We start from the raw sequence: 18,261 nt of genomic DNA on the forward strand, positions 1-18,261 counted from the left end.
ACAAGAAGCTTTTTCTTAGAAACTTTGATCATCCCTCACTTTATTATCTCTAATTATATCTCCAACTAGAATGGTGCTTGGTATAGCGCATATCTCCAACAGGCTGAACAGTTTACATTTTGTTATCCCACCGATAGGCAGGATCTGAATCTGGACCTCAACAAAAATCGAATTGGCTTGTTCTTGTCACCTAATCAACTCATCCACCTAGTTTTGTCATAACTTGTTAACAACTTTTTGAGATACATATGCTATACATCCTTTTTGGCCCCACCTCTCAATGGTGAAGAATCACTTGAAAAATTATTGTCTCCAGATCTGGATTCGAGTTTTCACCAAAATCTAATAATTTTGTCGGTGTCACAAACCCAAGCTCTCCACCAAATTTCATCTGAAAAACAGGAGTATGTCTCTGGATGTGCCCATGCGGTGTTTGTCTCTGGACTGCGTTTATCTCTGGCCATGTCCGGGTGGTGTTTGTCTCTGGGTAGCACAGGATTTTAAGTACGTCTGGTGTAACTAACCTTTAAGTAACTTTTACGTAACTAACCCTAACAGCTTTTTTTTGTTTTACAACTAGTACGTGCAAGGCCCGTATACATGTGCCGAGCGTGCTATGCGCAGTGCAATATCAGTGTTACGGAGATAACCACATCACCAAGATTTGCACAGGACAGAACAGGTTGGAATGCTGAGTTTAATACAATGTCAAATTTGTACAGAAACAACACAACAATTTAACATGCGTGCGATTAGTTTTGGTATACAATCCAAAACAAGAGGTTAATCTATGTGTGTACTCGATGGCAACCACGGTGTTTCCAAAACTGTGAACTCATTTAAAGTGCCTGTATGTCACATGTGGCTGAGGGATATCCACACAAATATAATCAACAATAATAACTGCACATAAACTACACAATAACTACACATAAACGGTGAAGAAATGTAACACGTTGTCAACTCTTTCATTTATAAATACTCAACCATACAATATGTAAAAGTCGATTCCCAATTTTATCCTGTAATTAAAAACAACAAAATCAAACACAACACAGCTATTCAAAGTGAATGAGTTTTAGAACCAGGAAAAAAAAAAAATTCAATTAAATAATTGTAAGATTGCAGTATAATAAGAATAATAACTCTTAACAAAAGCTAGTTACCTTTACGATCTAGACATCAAATAGAAATCGTATCATCATGTTCGTTCTCCTCACTCGCAATGAAGTCCAAATGAATATCCTACAATGAACAATCTGCGATATCCGACCATCTGCAATGACTCTTGAAAAGAGAGAAATAAGAGAGGTCGTCAGTGTGAAAACTTGCTCGATTCTCCATATGTGTACGTGTTTAATATTGGCAATGGAAGGGAAGATTCAAAGATTAAATTTTCAAAAGGCATCTCATCTGTTATACAGTCGCAACTGAAAGGATTGCAAGATTTCATCATCAATATGTGACTTTCTAAATGACGTAGTTATCCCGAATGCTCAGTGCACATGTGCAGAAACTCCGATAAACGGTGCTATTCGGGGCAACATAAAGTATATAATGTGTGCGAGCAAGGATTGTCACTTAAAATGGCTCACAAAGCTTGTAAAAGAAGCCATAAATACTTGTAAGAGTACTTGAGAGAAAGGGCTCTGCATGCAACGAAAAACTTGGAGAACTTTCTCAGCTCGCCGAATGGGTAACTGCCCATACTGCAAACTCACGACCATGTGGGCCGGTGCAAGGCCCGAGTGGACGGGCATGTGCTGCACAAACCCCCGACGGATCGCTACGAGTGAATGGACTTTGAACCTTGTGAACATGGCAAGCTGGGTGATTTATTTAATGGATATCTGTGATTGGAAAGACGATGCTGAGCATCATTACCAAGTAACGGTAATCAAGTCATTGGCAAAAGACATCTTTGTGACGTGAAAATATTTACACGTGACGTGCCAGCTATATTTACTTGTGAGCTGGATGTATCAGGTACAATTCCCTGAGGAAGGCACCGTATCTGGTTTGGGAACTCCTTCTGAACACCGATGGAAACGACATATCTGGAGCTTGTGCATGGACAGGGTAAGTTTAAAATGATGATATTTACTATTAATCATGTTGGGAGTGGAGAGGGTGGGAGTTGTGAGGGCTGTTGTAAATATATTGTTTGGTTCTGGGACCACAAGAAAGATTGTTCTAGATTATTGCATCTATTGGTAAAAGGAGAAGCGTCCATCCGTGTGTGTTGTTTTTTTTTTCCACTGCGGCCGCTCGCGTGTAGTAACAGAAATTATAGGAAGTCAATACCTCTCAATCTCATCCACAGATATTTATTGTATTTCCTAAATTCTCATGAGTCCAATTTGCATCCAATAACACAACAATTATGGTTAACCATTTTAAAATTGCCGCTCTTTTGTTTAAATGCTGAAAATTATGTTAACACTATGAAAGCCGGAAATCTTTTTATTTTTTTACGAGCAAATACCACCCGCTGCTTTGCTGGCGGGAATACTGAGGGGGGGGAGAGGGATGGGGAAGTGAGAGAAGGGGGAGAGTGAGGAGGTAGAGGGGGAAATAGAAGTGGAGGGGGAAGGAGAAGTGGAGGGGGAAAGAGAGGAGGTAGGGGGAAAGAGAAAGGAGCGAGAGTGAGCGAGGAGGGAGGAGAGTAAGGAGAAGTGGAGGAAGGGAAGGCAGCAAGAGGTGAGAGGAAGGGAAGGCAGACGTGCGGTGGAGCATTAATTATGATTGCTTCATCAAAATGCTTCTGCATAGAATAACAGTGAAGATGGAAACAAAATAATGTCTGAAATCCATTTTCAACTGGTCATACGATAAATACGACCCAGAGACAAACACCACCCGGACATGGCCAGGGATAAACACAGTCCAGAGACAAACACAGTCCAGAGACAAACACCGCATGGACACATCCAGAGACAAACTCCTGTCCAGTCATAAACACCACCCGAACGTATACGCAGCCATGCTGTCTGGAGACAAACAACGCTCAGACATGTCTGGAGACAAACTCCTGTCTGGAGACAAACTCCCATCCGGACATGTCCATAGACAAACTACCATCCAGACACGTCTGGAGACAAACTACCATCCAGACATGTCTGGAGACAAACTACCATCCAGAAAAGTCTGGAGACAAACTCCCATCCAGACACATCTGGAGACAAACTACCATCCAGAAAAGTCTGGAGACAAACTCCCATCCGGACACGTCTGGAGGCAAACTACCATCCGGACACGTTTGGAGATAAACTACCATCCAGAAAAGTCTGGAGACAAACTCCCATCCAGACATGTCTGGAAACAAACTCCCGTCTGGACATAAACACTGCCCGGACACGTTCGGAGACAAACACCACCCAGACACATCCGGAGACAAACACCGCTCGGACACTTCCGGAGACAAACTCCTGTCTGGACATAAACACTGCCCAGACACGTTTGGAGACAAACACAGCCCCGACGCATCCGAAGACAAACACCACCTGGACATAACCACCGTCCAGACACTTATGGAGAAAACCACCATCCAGACATAACCATTGTCAAGATATGTCCAGAGACAGCGACAGAGAGGGAGAGGGAGAGAGGAGAGTAAGAGAGTTGTGGGAGGAGGGTGCTGTATAGTATTGGGAGGAGGTGGAGCAAGGATGAGAGAGAGTGAGAGTGAGAGTGAGAGTGAGAGTGAGAGTGAGAGTGAGAGGTGGGGGAGGGGAGTTAGTCGAGATAATAATATATTATGCTTTATGAACAACACACACACGCGCACACACACACACACACACACACACACGCACACACACACACGCACACACACGCACACACGCACACACGCACACACTTGGCCGATATCGGCAATTTTTTGGGAATCGGCACATCGGAGTCAGTGCGATTATCGACTCCACTATGTACTGTTTACACCCCAAAAACCTTGAATAGCTTTCACTGAAAAACAACGCTGCATTTTATATCGATGTTTCGGGGAGATGTGCACAAACATTAATCTTTATAAACAGCTGTGTGTGACGGGTGGAAAAAAAATTGGCTCGGTAATTTAGAAAACACGTTCACATGGCAAACGGCTCGGAAATCGGGTGCTTTCAAATATATTTTGCATTGAAACTCACAAAGAGAAACATTTAACCTTTGTAAAGCAAACCCGATAACCAAATGCTTTAGAAACAGTTGCGAGGACAAAGGAAAACCTGATAAAACTTCCATAAGTTATGTGATGAAACTTTGCCACCATAGCGCCCATCATAGGCATGGCATGTCCACACACCCACAGAGAATCTCTACAGATCTCGATCGACTGATGTGTACCACGTCCGCTTGCGCTGTATACGCACCTCTACCTTGCAGTAACTTTTGACTGTACCTCCCGATCCGGACATGAACTGTACCACTATCAATGGTCGGGCACTCGGTAAGTGGCTTAAGCACTCAAGCAAGCACTCCAACGGAACGCCTGGCTTGGCAAGTGATTACCAAGTGCCGTCGATAAAACTGTGCACCCAGAAACGCCCATGCAATGTCCAAATTGGACAAATGAACACTTTTTTTTAGCATCGGAACTGCTGCTGAGTTCAAATCTGAAGCTTAAATTTTGTAATCAGCTTAGTTTAAGAGATTCTCAAGGTTATCACATGGGTGGAAATAAAATAAAGCCACAAACACTGGCATCTCCGGGCGTTCATAAGCATTGTAATGTAACCAGCGATTCGAAACTACGATAAAAAGACATTCGATAATACGAGTTAGGAAAATGAAAAAAAGACTTTATCACAAAGAAATCATTGTGGCCTGTTCAAAGTCAAGATATTGTTGAGCAGGCCAAAAAACATGGTGGCTTCAGATCCCAGCAAAGTAACCCAACCCATCCATTGGGAGCATACTCTGTGCAGAGCATTGGTGCTGCCTAAGCAGTCTCCTTGGTGATTGGGTACAATCCTGGGCAGGTTGCCACTCCAACACAGGATACCAATAAGCTGGTACAATTTTGCTGACCTCGGAAGGATGACGGGCAGAGTCAATCCCACCTGGTATTGACTCAACAGCCATGGGGGATTTGAACTCAAGATCCTAAGATCCCAAGCCTATCACCATAACTATTAAGCCAACACCAGGCATGAGGTAACCCAGGAAATGCCTTAAGACCCCATATAGAGCAAGGTGGCCGAACACCTGATGAAGGTTATAATTAAATAAGGCCGTTAATTATCTTCAAAAGGGGTGTTTTAATTAACTCAAACACCCAATTTTCACTCTTGCACTTCCTTGGAGTTCCCTTAGTATGCATGGAAAGTTTCAGGCTGCAAGGTTTCATGGTTTTGGAGTTATGGAGGACACACACACACACACACACACACACACACACACACACACACACACACACACACACACACACACACACACACACACACACACACACTTATTAGTATAGATTTATGCATTTCAGATTTACAAAATCCACTCAGGTAATTTAAACCTTTTTCATGAAAAGTCATGAAACAACAAGTTTGTGCTTTTCAAACACAGGAAGCAAGAGGAATTTTAAAAAAACGAAAACGGTCAAAATGACTGGGCCTTCGTCGTGTTAAAAACAGCTATTTCACTTGGAGATTTTGCACTTGTAACAAGCAGAAACGAATCACTGTAAACATAGACACAGTGCATGCATGAAAGGCCTCGTTAGCATTCATACGTCATTTTGAAAGTCACATATTGACCACACACCTGCTACAGCTAGAGTGTGTATGCGTTTATTTCAGTTGGGTGGTGTGGGCAGCACTGCCTTTTTTAAGTAGCATTTATTGAGCAGTTACCATCTCAAATTGTCCTAGCTGCTTGAGGGGGTCACCAAGAAGTACGAAATGTATACTTGCATCACGTGTGTGCAGATAGAACACCGTTTCAATGAGGGCCTTGGTTGAACTGGCTGGAATCTTGTAATCTCACGGGACCAACTCGGGGTTCAGAAACTTAAAATACAAATCCTTCAAAGTGCCACATTCAGTGAGACTTGAACTTCTTACTTTAAGGACAACAATCTGTTATATCACAATACAAAATACACGAGAACAGTGTGATGTTATTTCTAAGTGTACAAGCTTTTATTAATTTTCCAATTTATAACCCAATCTATTTTTTTTTTTTATTGTGAAATTTTTTTGGAGTATCAAAGTAAAAACAACTCTACAAAGAGAAATGGGTTTCGTATGGAATTGTTGTTTTCGGGCTTACAGGAGAAATAAGACGATTCCTGACATCAAGAGCTACCGGTAGTGACGGCTGTGAGTGTACGCGCTTCTCCCGCTGTCTCCGGTTGCAAAACCAGACTCGAACAACATGATGAGGGAGACCAAGGCTGACGGCGAGGGCCTGCAGATGGGCGGGTGGTGGTCGTGCCTGGCGTAAAAAGGTTGCTTCTAGGGTGTGTTTGGCTTGGATGCTGTTTGACAAGAAATAGTGAGAATTTTTTTTTTTTTTTAAGCATACAAAGGAATTGAAGAAAAAGCTATTCAAGATAATTCACAAATGCTGTGCCAGTAACCATATCTCTAAAACGAAGATTACACATGAGAGTTGGTTGAAATACAACAATAAATTTATGCCTCGTGCCACTCAAAAAAGGACTACCTGAACTCATTCGAATTTGAAAAAGGTACACAAAATACCCGACTTTTAGGGGGCAATTCTTGGACACCCCTCCCCTCCCCTTATGATGCTCGGTGATGCTTCACAGTCCCCCACACTCCCCCCCACCCCAATAAAAATACATGACTCCATGAATTAGAGCAATGTCGGCCTTTAAGTTAATCTGGAGGCAAGTCTATCGGTGGAATTCGATAGCTCAGTCAATGATTTAAAGTTGCCCTTCGGTTCCCCCCCAAATTTTACAAACATCTAGGTGAACTGCCTGCTTTCTTCTTTTCGGATATGCCCTCTCGTAGCGTCGAATCAATGTTTTAAACAGTGCCTCTGCCATTTTTGGATCAATTCAAGCGAAAGTAAGGTCGTTCTAAAATGGCACATCTTCCTGTCGTGGTGAAAGGAAATCTAAGATGGCTGCACACATCAAGATGAAAATGGCGACACGTGACTGTGGCTCTGACATTCTGCTTCCCCCACCCCCACTCCCTCACCCTCCATTTTGTGACACTGTGTCATTCTGGGAAACACTCACTCAATCCCCAAAGTGTCACATATTTTGTGTACGGCTCCAAAGTCGGCCCAGTAAGTCACTGCTAGTGTTATATATTTGAACTAGAACGGCACTCGGTCGAGCCCATACCTCCGCCATACTGAACAGTTTATGTTTTGTATCCCACTGATAGGTCGGATCTGGATCCGGACCAGAACCAAATCGAATCAGCTTGTTCTTAAATCATCCACCTAGTTTTGTCATAATCCGTCCACAACTTTTTGAAATATTATGCTACGAGTGAGGTACCCGTGCTATGCATGGGAGGGGGCTGGATGGATTGTTTTTGGCCTTATCTCTCAATGGTGATCAAGAATCACTTCAAAAAAAATTTTCATCCCGTATCGGTATCTAGATTCGGATCTTCACCAAAATCGAATCAATTTGTCCTTGTCACACACCGAACCTGCCCACCAAGTTTCATCCTAATCCGTCCATAACTTTTTAAGATATCTTGCTCACAGGCAAACAAACAGACAGGCAGGGGTGAAAACATAACCTCCATCCACCTTCAATGGAGAAGGTAACAAGGAGGGAGTAATCGAGTGTATGAACGAACTATGGGAAAAGGGAAAGCATGAAGATGAGTTTTCATGGGAATATAAAAGAACCTTCTTCTTCTTGCGTAGGGCAGCTTGGCTGCCGGATAGCTATCATTTTGTTGGAGCACGACTATGCCGCTATGCCTGGTGTTGGCTTAATCAAGGGAGGCATAAAACGCCCCTCCCTTAAAATGGAATGGTTTCTCTGCAAGTAATTTTAATACAGGGACTGAAAATTTGTTTCTCAGCTTCCAATGGATGAAATTGGCTACAAATTTCAGACGTAACTCCTTTCTATGCCAAGGTAATATGTTCCAAATTGCAGCAACGTCCATTTGAGCATTCTTGCGTTTTTAAACGAAAACCTCAAAATTCACGTTGGTGTCTGTCAGTCTGTCCATCTGTCTGTCCATCCAAAATGTGTTGGCACTCATATCCCAAAGGCGACACATTGAAACGAGCTGAAACTTGGAATATACATCAGACAATACGTCTAATTAATGGCTTTCGAAACAAATTCCACCTAAGTTTCACAGTTTTTGCTCTTTTGCTAATTTGTGCTCATCAGCTATTAGCTCGAGTTCTGTTCTTGGGCAGTACAAGTATGCAATGGCGGTGTTGTTAGAAGCAGAGACTCTTACAGCAATCAAGGGAAGCACGAAGCACCCCTCCATTTATATGAACCAGTGTCTTTGTGTGCAACGTTAACAAAGGAACTGAAAATTCCTATGGGAGAAGGGGGGTTGCCCCCCCCCTAAAATGTGTTTTCTTTCTTCTACAAAACCACACACACAACTTTCATGAAACTTGACGACAACCTTCATCATCAATGATATTCTTGGGGGAAATGCCCAGTGCATAGCTTGTAGGAAATGCCAAACAATAGAAAATAAGGGATTATTGCATAGCTTGCAGAAAATGCCAAACAATAGAAATGAAGGGACATTGCAGAGCTTGTAGGAAATGCCAAAAAACAGCAAAGAAGGGATTATTGCAGAGCTTGCAGAAAATGCCAAACAAGAGAAAATAAGGGATTATTGCATAGCTTGTATAAAATGCCAAACAACAGCACAGAAGGGATTATTGCAGAGCTTGTAGAAAATGCCAAACAATAGAAAATAAGGGATTATTGCAGAGCTTGTAGAACATGCCAAACAATAGAAAAGAAGGGATTATTGCATAGCTTGTAGAAAATGCCAAACAATAGCAAAGAAGGGATTATTGCAGAGCTTGTCGAAAATGCCAAACAATAGAAAATAAGGGAATATTGCATTGCTTGTCGAAAATGCCAAACAATAGAAAAGAAGGGATTATTGCATAGCTTGTCAAAAATGCCAAACAATAGCAAAGAAGGGATTATTGCAGAGCTTGTAGAAAATGCCAAACAATAGAAAATAAGGATTATTGCAGAGCTTGTAGAAAATGCAAAATAATAGACAATCAGGGATTATTGCATAGCTTGTCGAAAATGCCAAACAATAGAAAAGAAGGGATTATTGCATAGCTTGGAGAAAATGCCAAACAATAGAAAAGAATGGATTATTGCATAGCTTGTAGAAAATGCCACACAATAGAAAAGAAGGGATTATTGCAGAGCTTGTAGAAAATGCCAAACAATAGCAAAGAAGGGATTATTGCAGAGCTTGTAGAAAATGCCAAACAATAGACAATAAGGGATTATTGCATAGCTTGTAGAAAATGCCAAACAATAGCAAAGAAGGGATTATTGCAGATCTTGTCAAAAATGCCAAACAATAGAAAATAAGGGATTATTGCAGAGCTTGTAGAAAATGCCAAGCAATAGAAAATAAGGATTATTGCAGAGCTTGTAGAAAATGCAAAATAATAGACAATCAGGGATTATTGCATAGCTTGTCGAAAATGCCAAACAATAGAAAAGAAGGGATTATTGCATAGCTTGGAGAAAATGCCACACAATAGAAAAGAAGGGATTATTGCAGAGCTTGTAGAAAATGCCAAACAATAGCAAAGAAGGGATTATTGCAGAGCTTGTAGAAAATGCCAAACAATAGACAATAAGGGATTATTGCATAGCTTGTAGAAAATGCCAAACAATAGCAAAGAAGGGATTATTGCAGATCTTGTTAAAAATGCCAAACAATAGAAAATAAGGGATTATTGCAGAGCTTGTAGAAAATGCCAAACAATAGCAAAGAAGGGATTATTGCAGAGCTTGTAGAAAATGCCAAACAATAGACAATAAGGGATTATTGCATAGCTTGTAGAAAATGCCACACAATAGCAAAGAAGGGATTATTGCATAGCTTGTAGAAAATGCCAAACAATAGAAAAGAAGGGATTATTGCAGAGCTTGTAGAAAATGCCAAACAATAGCAAAGAAGGGATTATTGCAGAGCTTGTAGAAAATGCCAAACAATAGAAAATAAGAGATTACTGCATAGCTTGTAGAAAATGCCAAACAATAGCAAAGAAGGGATTATTGCAGAGCTTGTCAAAAATGCCAAACAATAGAAAATAAGGGATTATTGCAGAGCTTGTAGAAAATGCCAAACAATAAACAATAAGGGATTATTGCATAGCTTGTAGAAAATGCCAAACAATAAACAATAAGGGATTATTGCATAGCTTGTAGAAAATGCCAAACAATAGCAAAGAAGGGATTATTGCAGAGCTTGTAGAAAATGCCAAACAATAGAAAAGAAGGGATTATTGCAGAGCTTGTAGAAAATGCCAAACAATAGCAAAGAAGGGATTATTGCAGAGCTTGTAGAAAATGCCAAACAATAGACAATAAGGGATTATTGCATAGCTTGTAGAAAATGCCAAACAATAGCAAAGAAGGGATTATTGCAGAGCTTGTAGAAAATGCCAAACAATAGAAAATAAGGGATTACTGCATAGCTTGTAGAAAATGCCAAACAATAGCAAAGAAGGGATTATTGCAGAGCTTGTCAAAAATGCCAAACAATAGAAAATAAGGGATTATTGCAGAGCTTGTAGAAAATGCCAAACAATAGACAATAAGGGATTATTGCATGGCTTGTAGAAAATGCCAAACAATAGCAAAGAAGGGATTATTGCAGACCTTGTAGAAAATGCCAAACAATAGACAATAAGGGATTATTGCATAGCTTGTAGAAAATGCCAAACAATAGCAAAGAAGGGATTATTGCAGAGCTTGTCAAAAATGCCAAACAATAGAAAATAAGGGATTATTGCATAGCTTGTAGAAAATGCCAAACAATAGACAACAAGGGATTATTGCAGAGCTTGTCAAAAATGCCAAATAGAAAATAAGGGATTATTGAATGGCTTGTAGAAAATGCCAAACAAAAGAAAAGGAGGGACATTCCATTCCATCGCTCATGGAAAATGCCAAACAATAGAAAACGAGGCACATTCAAAAAAATATTGTGGGCATGCTGTACGACCTTTGTGTTCTCAGGAGGAACCAAGTAATACTCCAGAAAAGTTAATATAAAGGGGCGGCAATTTTTTCAACAAATTATTCACACACATGCACATTATTCTCATGTGTTTTCGTTTTCAAGGAACAAGAAGAACTTTACGTACTGACGAGTTTTAACCGATTTCGATGTGGGGTTCCCCTTTATATTAACTTTTCTCGAGTATTACTTGGTTCCCCCCAAGAACACAAGGGTCGCACAGCAAGCACACAATATTTTCTGAATGTCAATTATTTTCTATTGTCTGCCATTCCCCACAAGCTCTGCAATAATCCCTTCTTTGCTATTGTTTAGCATTTTCTAAAAGCGATGCAATAATCCCTTCTTTTCTATTGTTTGGCATTTTCTACAAGCTCTGCAATTAATCCCTTATTTTCTATTGTTTGGCATTTTCTACAAGCTCTGCAATAATCCCTTCTTTGTTATTGTTTGGCATTTTCTACAAGTTATGCAATAATCCCTGATTGTCTATTATTTTGCATTTTCTACAAGCTCTGCAATAATACTTATTTTCTATTGTTTGGCATTTTCTACAAGCTCTGCAATAATCCCTTCTTTGCTATTGTTTGGCATTTTCTACAAGCTATGCAATGTCCCTTCTTTTCTATTGTTGGGCATTTTCTACAAGCTATGCAATAATCCCTTATTTTCTGTTGTTTGGCATGTTCTACAAGCTATGCAATGTCCCTTCTTTTCTATTATTTGGCATTTTCTACAATAATCCCTTCTTTGCTATTGTTTGGCATTTTCTACAAGCTATGCAATAATTCCTTATTGTCTATTGTTTGGCATTTTCTACAAGCACTGCAATAATCCCTTCTTTTCTATTATTTGGCATTTTCTACAAGATCTGCAATAATCCCTTATTTTCTATTGTTGGGCATTTTCTACAAGCTCTGCAATGCCCCTTCTTTGCTATTGTTTGGCATTTTCTACAAGCTATGCAATGTCCCTTCTTTTCTATTGTTGGGCATTTTCTACAAGCTATACAATGTCCCTTCTTTTCTATTGTTGGGCATTTTCTACAAGCTATGCAATAATTCCTTATTGTCTATTGTTTGGCATTTTCTACAAGCACTGCAATAATCCCTTATTTTCTATTTTTTGGCATTTTCTACAAGCTCTGCAATGTCCCTTCTTTTCTATTGTTGGGCATTTTCTACAAGCTATGCAATAATCCCTTATTTTCTATTGTTTGGCATTTTCTACAAGCTCTGCAATAATCCCTTCTTTGCTATTGTTTGGCATTTTCTACAAGCTATGCAATAATTCCTTATTGTCTATTGTTTGGCATTTTCTACAAGCTCTGCAATAATCCCTTCTTTGCAATTGTTTGGCATTTTGTACAAGCTATGCAATGTCCCTTCTTTTCTATTGTTTGCCGCATGGCACATCTATATATTACTCAAACTCTCATTTCATATGTATGTATGTATGTATGTATGTATGTATGTATGAATGTTCCGGAAATACAGCCAAAACTGTACACGAATACGCAAATTTTTTTGGCCCACCTTACTCACCATTCTCCTGCTGTGTGTAGTATCAAGTTTCGTTAAAATCGGGCAAAGAAAAAAATTATTTAAAAAATCAATTCCCGATTCAGTCAAGTACTCTTCGGGAGAATTTGGTCAATGCAAACAACCTCAGCGGTATAGTTCACTGGAGCTATCGATATTTTTTCTTTTTAATTTTTTGAAATGATTTTATTTTTATCAACCAAGCTGTCTCAACGGGAACCCAACGGGTTCACGGGTCGTCTAGTACCATATAAAGGGGCCTTTTCTATGCCCCTGGCATTTTCCTCAATGGTTGGGGCGGTAGGCTTGGGATCCTTGGGTCCCGAGTTCAAATCCTGATTGGCCGTTGAATTAATACCAGGTGCAGATGACAGCCTGCCATCCTTCCGAGGTCGGCAAAATGAGTACCAGCTTGCTGGAATGATTGAGCCCTTTGAGGATCCTGTGTCAGAGTGGTGACCTGTCCAGGATTGTGCCCAATGGCCCAGGAGGCTGCTTCAGCAGCACTAACACTATGTACAGAGTATGGTCCAAATGGATGGATGGACTATGCCACTGATGCTGTGCCCCTATACCAGTACACTGGTACTCATTTCGCTGACCTTGAAAGGATGACAGGCTGAGTCAACCCCACCTAGTGTTAATTCAGTGGAATTTGGGGCTCAAACTCAGGACCCTAAAGCATGAGTCACATTTGCTCTACGGCTCGGATACGGCGGCCGTACTCCCCCCCCCCCCTTGAATTGACAGAAACGTGCGGCGGCCGCAGAGTTTCTGAGGTGGCCTCAGGGTGGCCCTACGCCGTATGGCTATCTTTTACAGGCTGTAGGAGTCTCCGTGGAATTAAAGCGCGGAGTTATATTTTTTTTCATTTCTCGGTTGGCCGTAGCAATTCGACAAGCCGTAGCCATGACGTAGATGTGTTACACGTCGACCGTACGTAAGGCGTACGGTGAGCTTGCGTTATTCGTGCGTTTTCCGTAGACTCTTATCAATGAAAAATGAATTTTGCCAACTCCCAAAAAATTACGGCGGCCGCACTATTTCCACGTTCGCCTTAGGGCCCCCCTGCGGTTGCCTTGCGGGCACCTTGAGGCTACCTTGCGTCTGCCTTGAAAATTCTATGGCCGCTGCAGGGACGCCCTAAGGTCACCGTGCGACATCAAATCAAAGACCGTACGACAACCCACGTTTTCGGTCTCCACAATTTCTAAATACCCCGTGCGGCTACCCAAAAAATAAAAACATATGTGACTGCTTCATTGTGTGACTGTGGAAATACTGTGGCCGCCCTATAATTGCTAGTGGCCGTAGATTTTTTAGACCCTACGGCCACCGAGCCAAATGTGACTGAAGCATAAGATCCCAAGCCAGCCACCTTAACCACTAAGCTAACACCAGGCTTTATAAAAGAGTGAAGGATTACAATATTATACACAAATGCATGTTTTCAATGGCACAGTACAGTACTTATGCTAAAAGAAATTAAGAGTTGGAAAAAAAAAACCCTTCATTTTTGACTCATCTTCATTTTAATGAAGCCCTCTTTTATTCCTTCTTTGTTCTAAATCTCTTCTTTCCTGTTCTGTTCCATTGCGAGGAAAAACTTTCCCCATACTTTCTTCTCAAGGGGCTGGCAGGATGCATGGCTGAGAGGTACACGTACTCTTCTCTAAGCTGTCAAGCCTGGGTTGAAATCCTGACCCAAGCTACACGCTATCATCCCGTTGTTTCACCATTGACAGTGTGATAAATCAATATTTGTGCTGTCTACCGAATGGACGTTGAACTGGGTGTCCAGTCTGCTATTGTTTGTTGGTGGGTGTTAAAGATCCGACTATGTCCTTCCCCAAGAGAAGCGATCAGTTATCACCGGCATCCTGGTCAAATTACAAATTCTTGCCCTCACTAACAGCTGGGAAGGCAATGGCAAACCACTCAGTATCACCCTTGTCAAGCAGCCAAATACCTGACTTTAGGCAGAACACACAATCAATCAATCAATCTTCTCAAGCTCTTTCTCTTTTTACACTAACTATTGTTATCTTTTCAAATTCTCTACCCTCTGATTGGTGTGCGCATCTGGTGTGGATGGTGTGCCTCCATTTCTCTCTTTCACTTTCCTTAGTTTGACATATTAGTTTGACAAGCTTTGGTGGACTGTGTACTTTGGCGGTGTGTCGAGGTGCACGCCCTCAGCTTTGTTAAATGTTTATTTGTTTTAAACATCTTTTTAGTAAAAAATAAAGATAGTCTCATAAGGCCAGTGAGCCAGAAACGTGTCCATGGATTGATTTACAGGTGATTGGTTGGCATTGCAAAAAAAAAAAAACAAGCGTTGGCTGGTTGAACTGCAGGCCACAGTGTGCTGCAGCTGACTGTTTGTAGTCAGTCGTTCGGTGTATTTCACAGACTCCACACATTGCAGATCGCAACTTAAGCCAGAAATGCCTTTTTTAAATGGTAAAAAAAATAAATTATACACAACTTATTTTTTAATTAAAATGAATATGTTAAACATGTTGGCACCTTATGCTTGTTCTTCGTTTTCGTTTCCGTTCATTCTCGTGATGTTCCTCACCAAACCCATCTGAAACAATTTCCACAAAAAATGTACATCTCGTTCAAGATTATTGCTTTTCCTCCTTTATTTCCACCTTATCATTTTAATAATGTCTTCAGAGCTATAAGTGCCATGCACCTCAAAGCATAAGTAATAAATACAGAGCCTATTTTGCACCATGCAGAGAGAGGGACCAAGACCAATAAAAGAAGATAGTGTAATAAGCAGCACTACTACGGACTCCAATAACTGCATAAAGACAGCGCTGAAATAAATAAATAATACACAAAGTCACCGTGGCATTTGTGCAGACAACCCATTCACTAAGAGTCAAACAGTGCACTTACACATAAACATTATAAGAAAACAATACAGGACTTTCGAGGCCTTTCACGCAGGTGCTATGCATGCGTTTGCAGTGACTCGGTTTGGCTCGTCAAGCACTTTTAACCTGTCGTTGCTCGTGCGAAATATGTAATTTAAATGTTTTTTTTTAAAAACATAAGTTTCAGCATTTAGACGAAAGAGTGGCAATTTCAAGTTATATTCCTGAATGCAAAACGGACTCGTGACAATATAGGAAATACGAGAAATATCCGTGGATGAGATGGAGAGGTGTTGATTTCCTCTATTCTCCTGTTAATACAAGTGAGACGCCAAAGTGAATATATAAAACACACACACACACACACACACACACACACACACACACACACACACACACACACACACACACACACACACACACACACACACACACACACACACGGACGGACAGTTTTCCTATAAGCAATAGATGCAAAAATCTAGGAAATTTGGCTTGTGGTCCCGGAACCAAACGAACAATATATTCATAACAGCCCTCACAGTTCCTGTCACTCCCTCACTCCCTCACCTTCCCCACTCCCAACATGATTTAATACTTTCCCTGTACATGCACAAGCTCCAGATATGTCCTTCCCATCGGTGTTCAGAAGCACCTAATCCAGATACACAGTCCATTTACTGGTAGCGATCCGTCGGGGGTTTGTGTAACAAACGCCTGCCCACTCAGACCTTGCACCGACCCACATGGTCGGGAGTTTGCGGTTCAAGCAGGTGCCCATTTGGTGAGCTGAGAAGGTTCTCTAAGTCTTTAGTTGTGCAGAGGCCCTTTCTCTCACGTGCTTTTCCAAGTATATTCAGCTTGCTTGAGAAGCTTTGTGATCCATTTTAAGTAACAATACTTATCACCGACACACGATATACTTTATGATACCCTGATCGCCAACGTTTCCTGGGGTTTCTGCACATCCACGCTAAGCATTCTGTGGCGGACCACGTCATTTCGAAAGTCACATATTATTTAGATGGCCCTTTTCAGAATTAAATAAATTTCCCTTCTTGTGAATTGCATTCCACTGATCCAAATAAAAAGCATTTTACAATATTGGACATATTGCCACTATATTTCCAAGAAAAAGGTTATGAAAGTGCATTACAATCTTGTTACTGCAAAACTTGGGCACACACTTCTTAAGGATTGCTGCCTTTACCATAATCTTTGAGGAGAGTCCTCTCTCAGTATTAAATCAATTCAAGAAGTAAGGGCCAAGTGCTGAGATAGAAATATCAAAGAGGCTAACCTCTGCTGGTGTCAGCATGGTATAACCACTGTGCCAAGAGGTCACGCAGTCGACATGCGTTGCGCAAACTCAGCTGAAGGTTCTCGAAACGACAAACTGTTGTCTGGCTGAGTGGTGAACCTTGCACGTTTGCCAATGCTGCCCCGACGCATGTTTGTGTATAACCTGCAGTTCCAAGACAGGTGTGGTATGACACATCATTGTTTGAAGAGAAAAAAAATTGCAATTGGTTCAGGATATTTCTGGGTGGCAGTGGCACTGCTTCTTCATGGGTAACACATAAGTAGCCATCCCCAGTTGTCCTGAGGGCATTACTAGTCAACAACAAATTGATTGTATCAGGTGCTTTAATGTATAAAATCTTATTACCGAGTTGTATGCGCCGCATCTTGAATTCTCTTGCAAAATCTTCGAGATCTTGCACCTCTGAGGATAAGGCCTTTGATCCAGCCGCAATTGGCAGTCCTGTGTTGTCCCAGGGGTGGTTGCAGGTAGTGGATGGAGGTGCCAAAGAAAGGGAAGTCGAGCAAGAAGGGAAGAAACTAGCTGTGGAATAAAAAAAAAAAAAAGGGAAAAAAAAAAAACAACAGGTGAGATTATTGCATTTGAGAAAGACATTCAGTTGGGAAAAAGCTCATGTGTCATTTTAATCCAATGGGTGTGAACATCCTCATGCTGTTGTCTTTATATATATATATATATATATATATATATATATATATATATATATATATATATATATATATATATATATATATATATATATATATATATATATATATAGGAGCAGAGGCTCATGGAAGAGGAAGGTAGAACTGATAGTGGGATAAATATCAATGGAATGAACGAACTGGAAAAGAGGAGAGGAATGGATGTTTTATGGGTTGCCAGAGGAAGGAGACACTTTTTGCAAGCATTATGGAATGAGTGAAAGTTATCCTCAGTCTGGTTGTCTTTCCACATTGAGAAAGCAAGTCACTTGATTGCAAGGATGGAAAGGAAATTTGCGGATGAGATAGGATAAGCCTGTGCATGAGAGAAAGTAGAAGTTTGTGAAAGTATTCCCAAAGGGGAATCAATATCAGGTGCTGTGGAGATGGTGGTCCAATCTTTTTGTGAAAGGGAAGAATGAAATACTTATGGGAATTGTGGGAAAGAGTAGTGGAAGCTCGGTTGAGAGGAGAGGTGATGATTTGTGAGCAGCAATATGGGTTTATGCCAGGAAAGAGCACCACTGATGTGATGTTTGCTTTGAGAATGTTGATGGAGAAGTATAGGGAAGGCCAGAAAGAGTTGCATTGTGTGTTTGTGGATTTAGAGAAAGCTTATGATAGGGTGCC

General features: G+C 40.9%; 1 protein-coding gene across 1 annotated transcript; it reads right to left on the reverse strand.

Annotated features, from left to right (window-relative positions):
* Nucleotides 1-683: 683 nt before the first annotated feature.
* LOC147022901 (pituitary-specific positive transcription factor 1-like) lies at nucleotides 684-17,470 on the reverse strand. The gene is made up of 4 exons (XM_085887859.1): nucleotides 17,291-17,470; nucleotides 16,922-17,086; nucleotides 15,263-15,323; nucleotides 684-6,469 (listed from the first exon to the last, which is right to left on the reverse strand). Exons 1-4 carry the CDS (start codon nucleotides 17,307-17,309, stop codon nucleotides 6,214-6,216), a joined length of 501 nt encoding a protein of 166 aa, XP_085743985.1. The 5' UTR covers nucleotides 17,310-17,470; the 3' UTR covers nucleotides 684-6,213.
* Nucleotides 17,471-18,261: the final 791 nt, after the last annotated feature.

The sequence above is a fragment of the Eptatretus burgeri genome, chromosome 7 (genome assembly GCF_056783735.1).
Source record: "Eptatretus burgeri isolate ZD-2024b chromosome 7, Ebu_testis_v1, whole genome shotgun sequence".
Classification (NCBI taxonomy): Eukaryota; Metazoa; Chordata; class Myxini; order Myxiniformes; family Myxinidae; genus Eptatretus; species Eptatretus burgeri.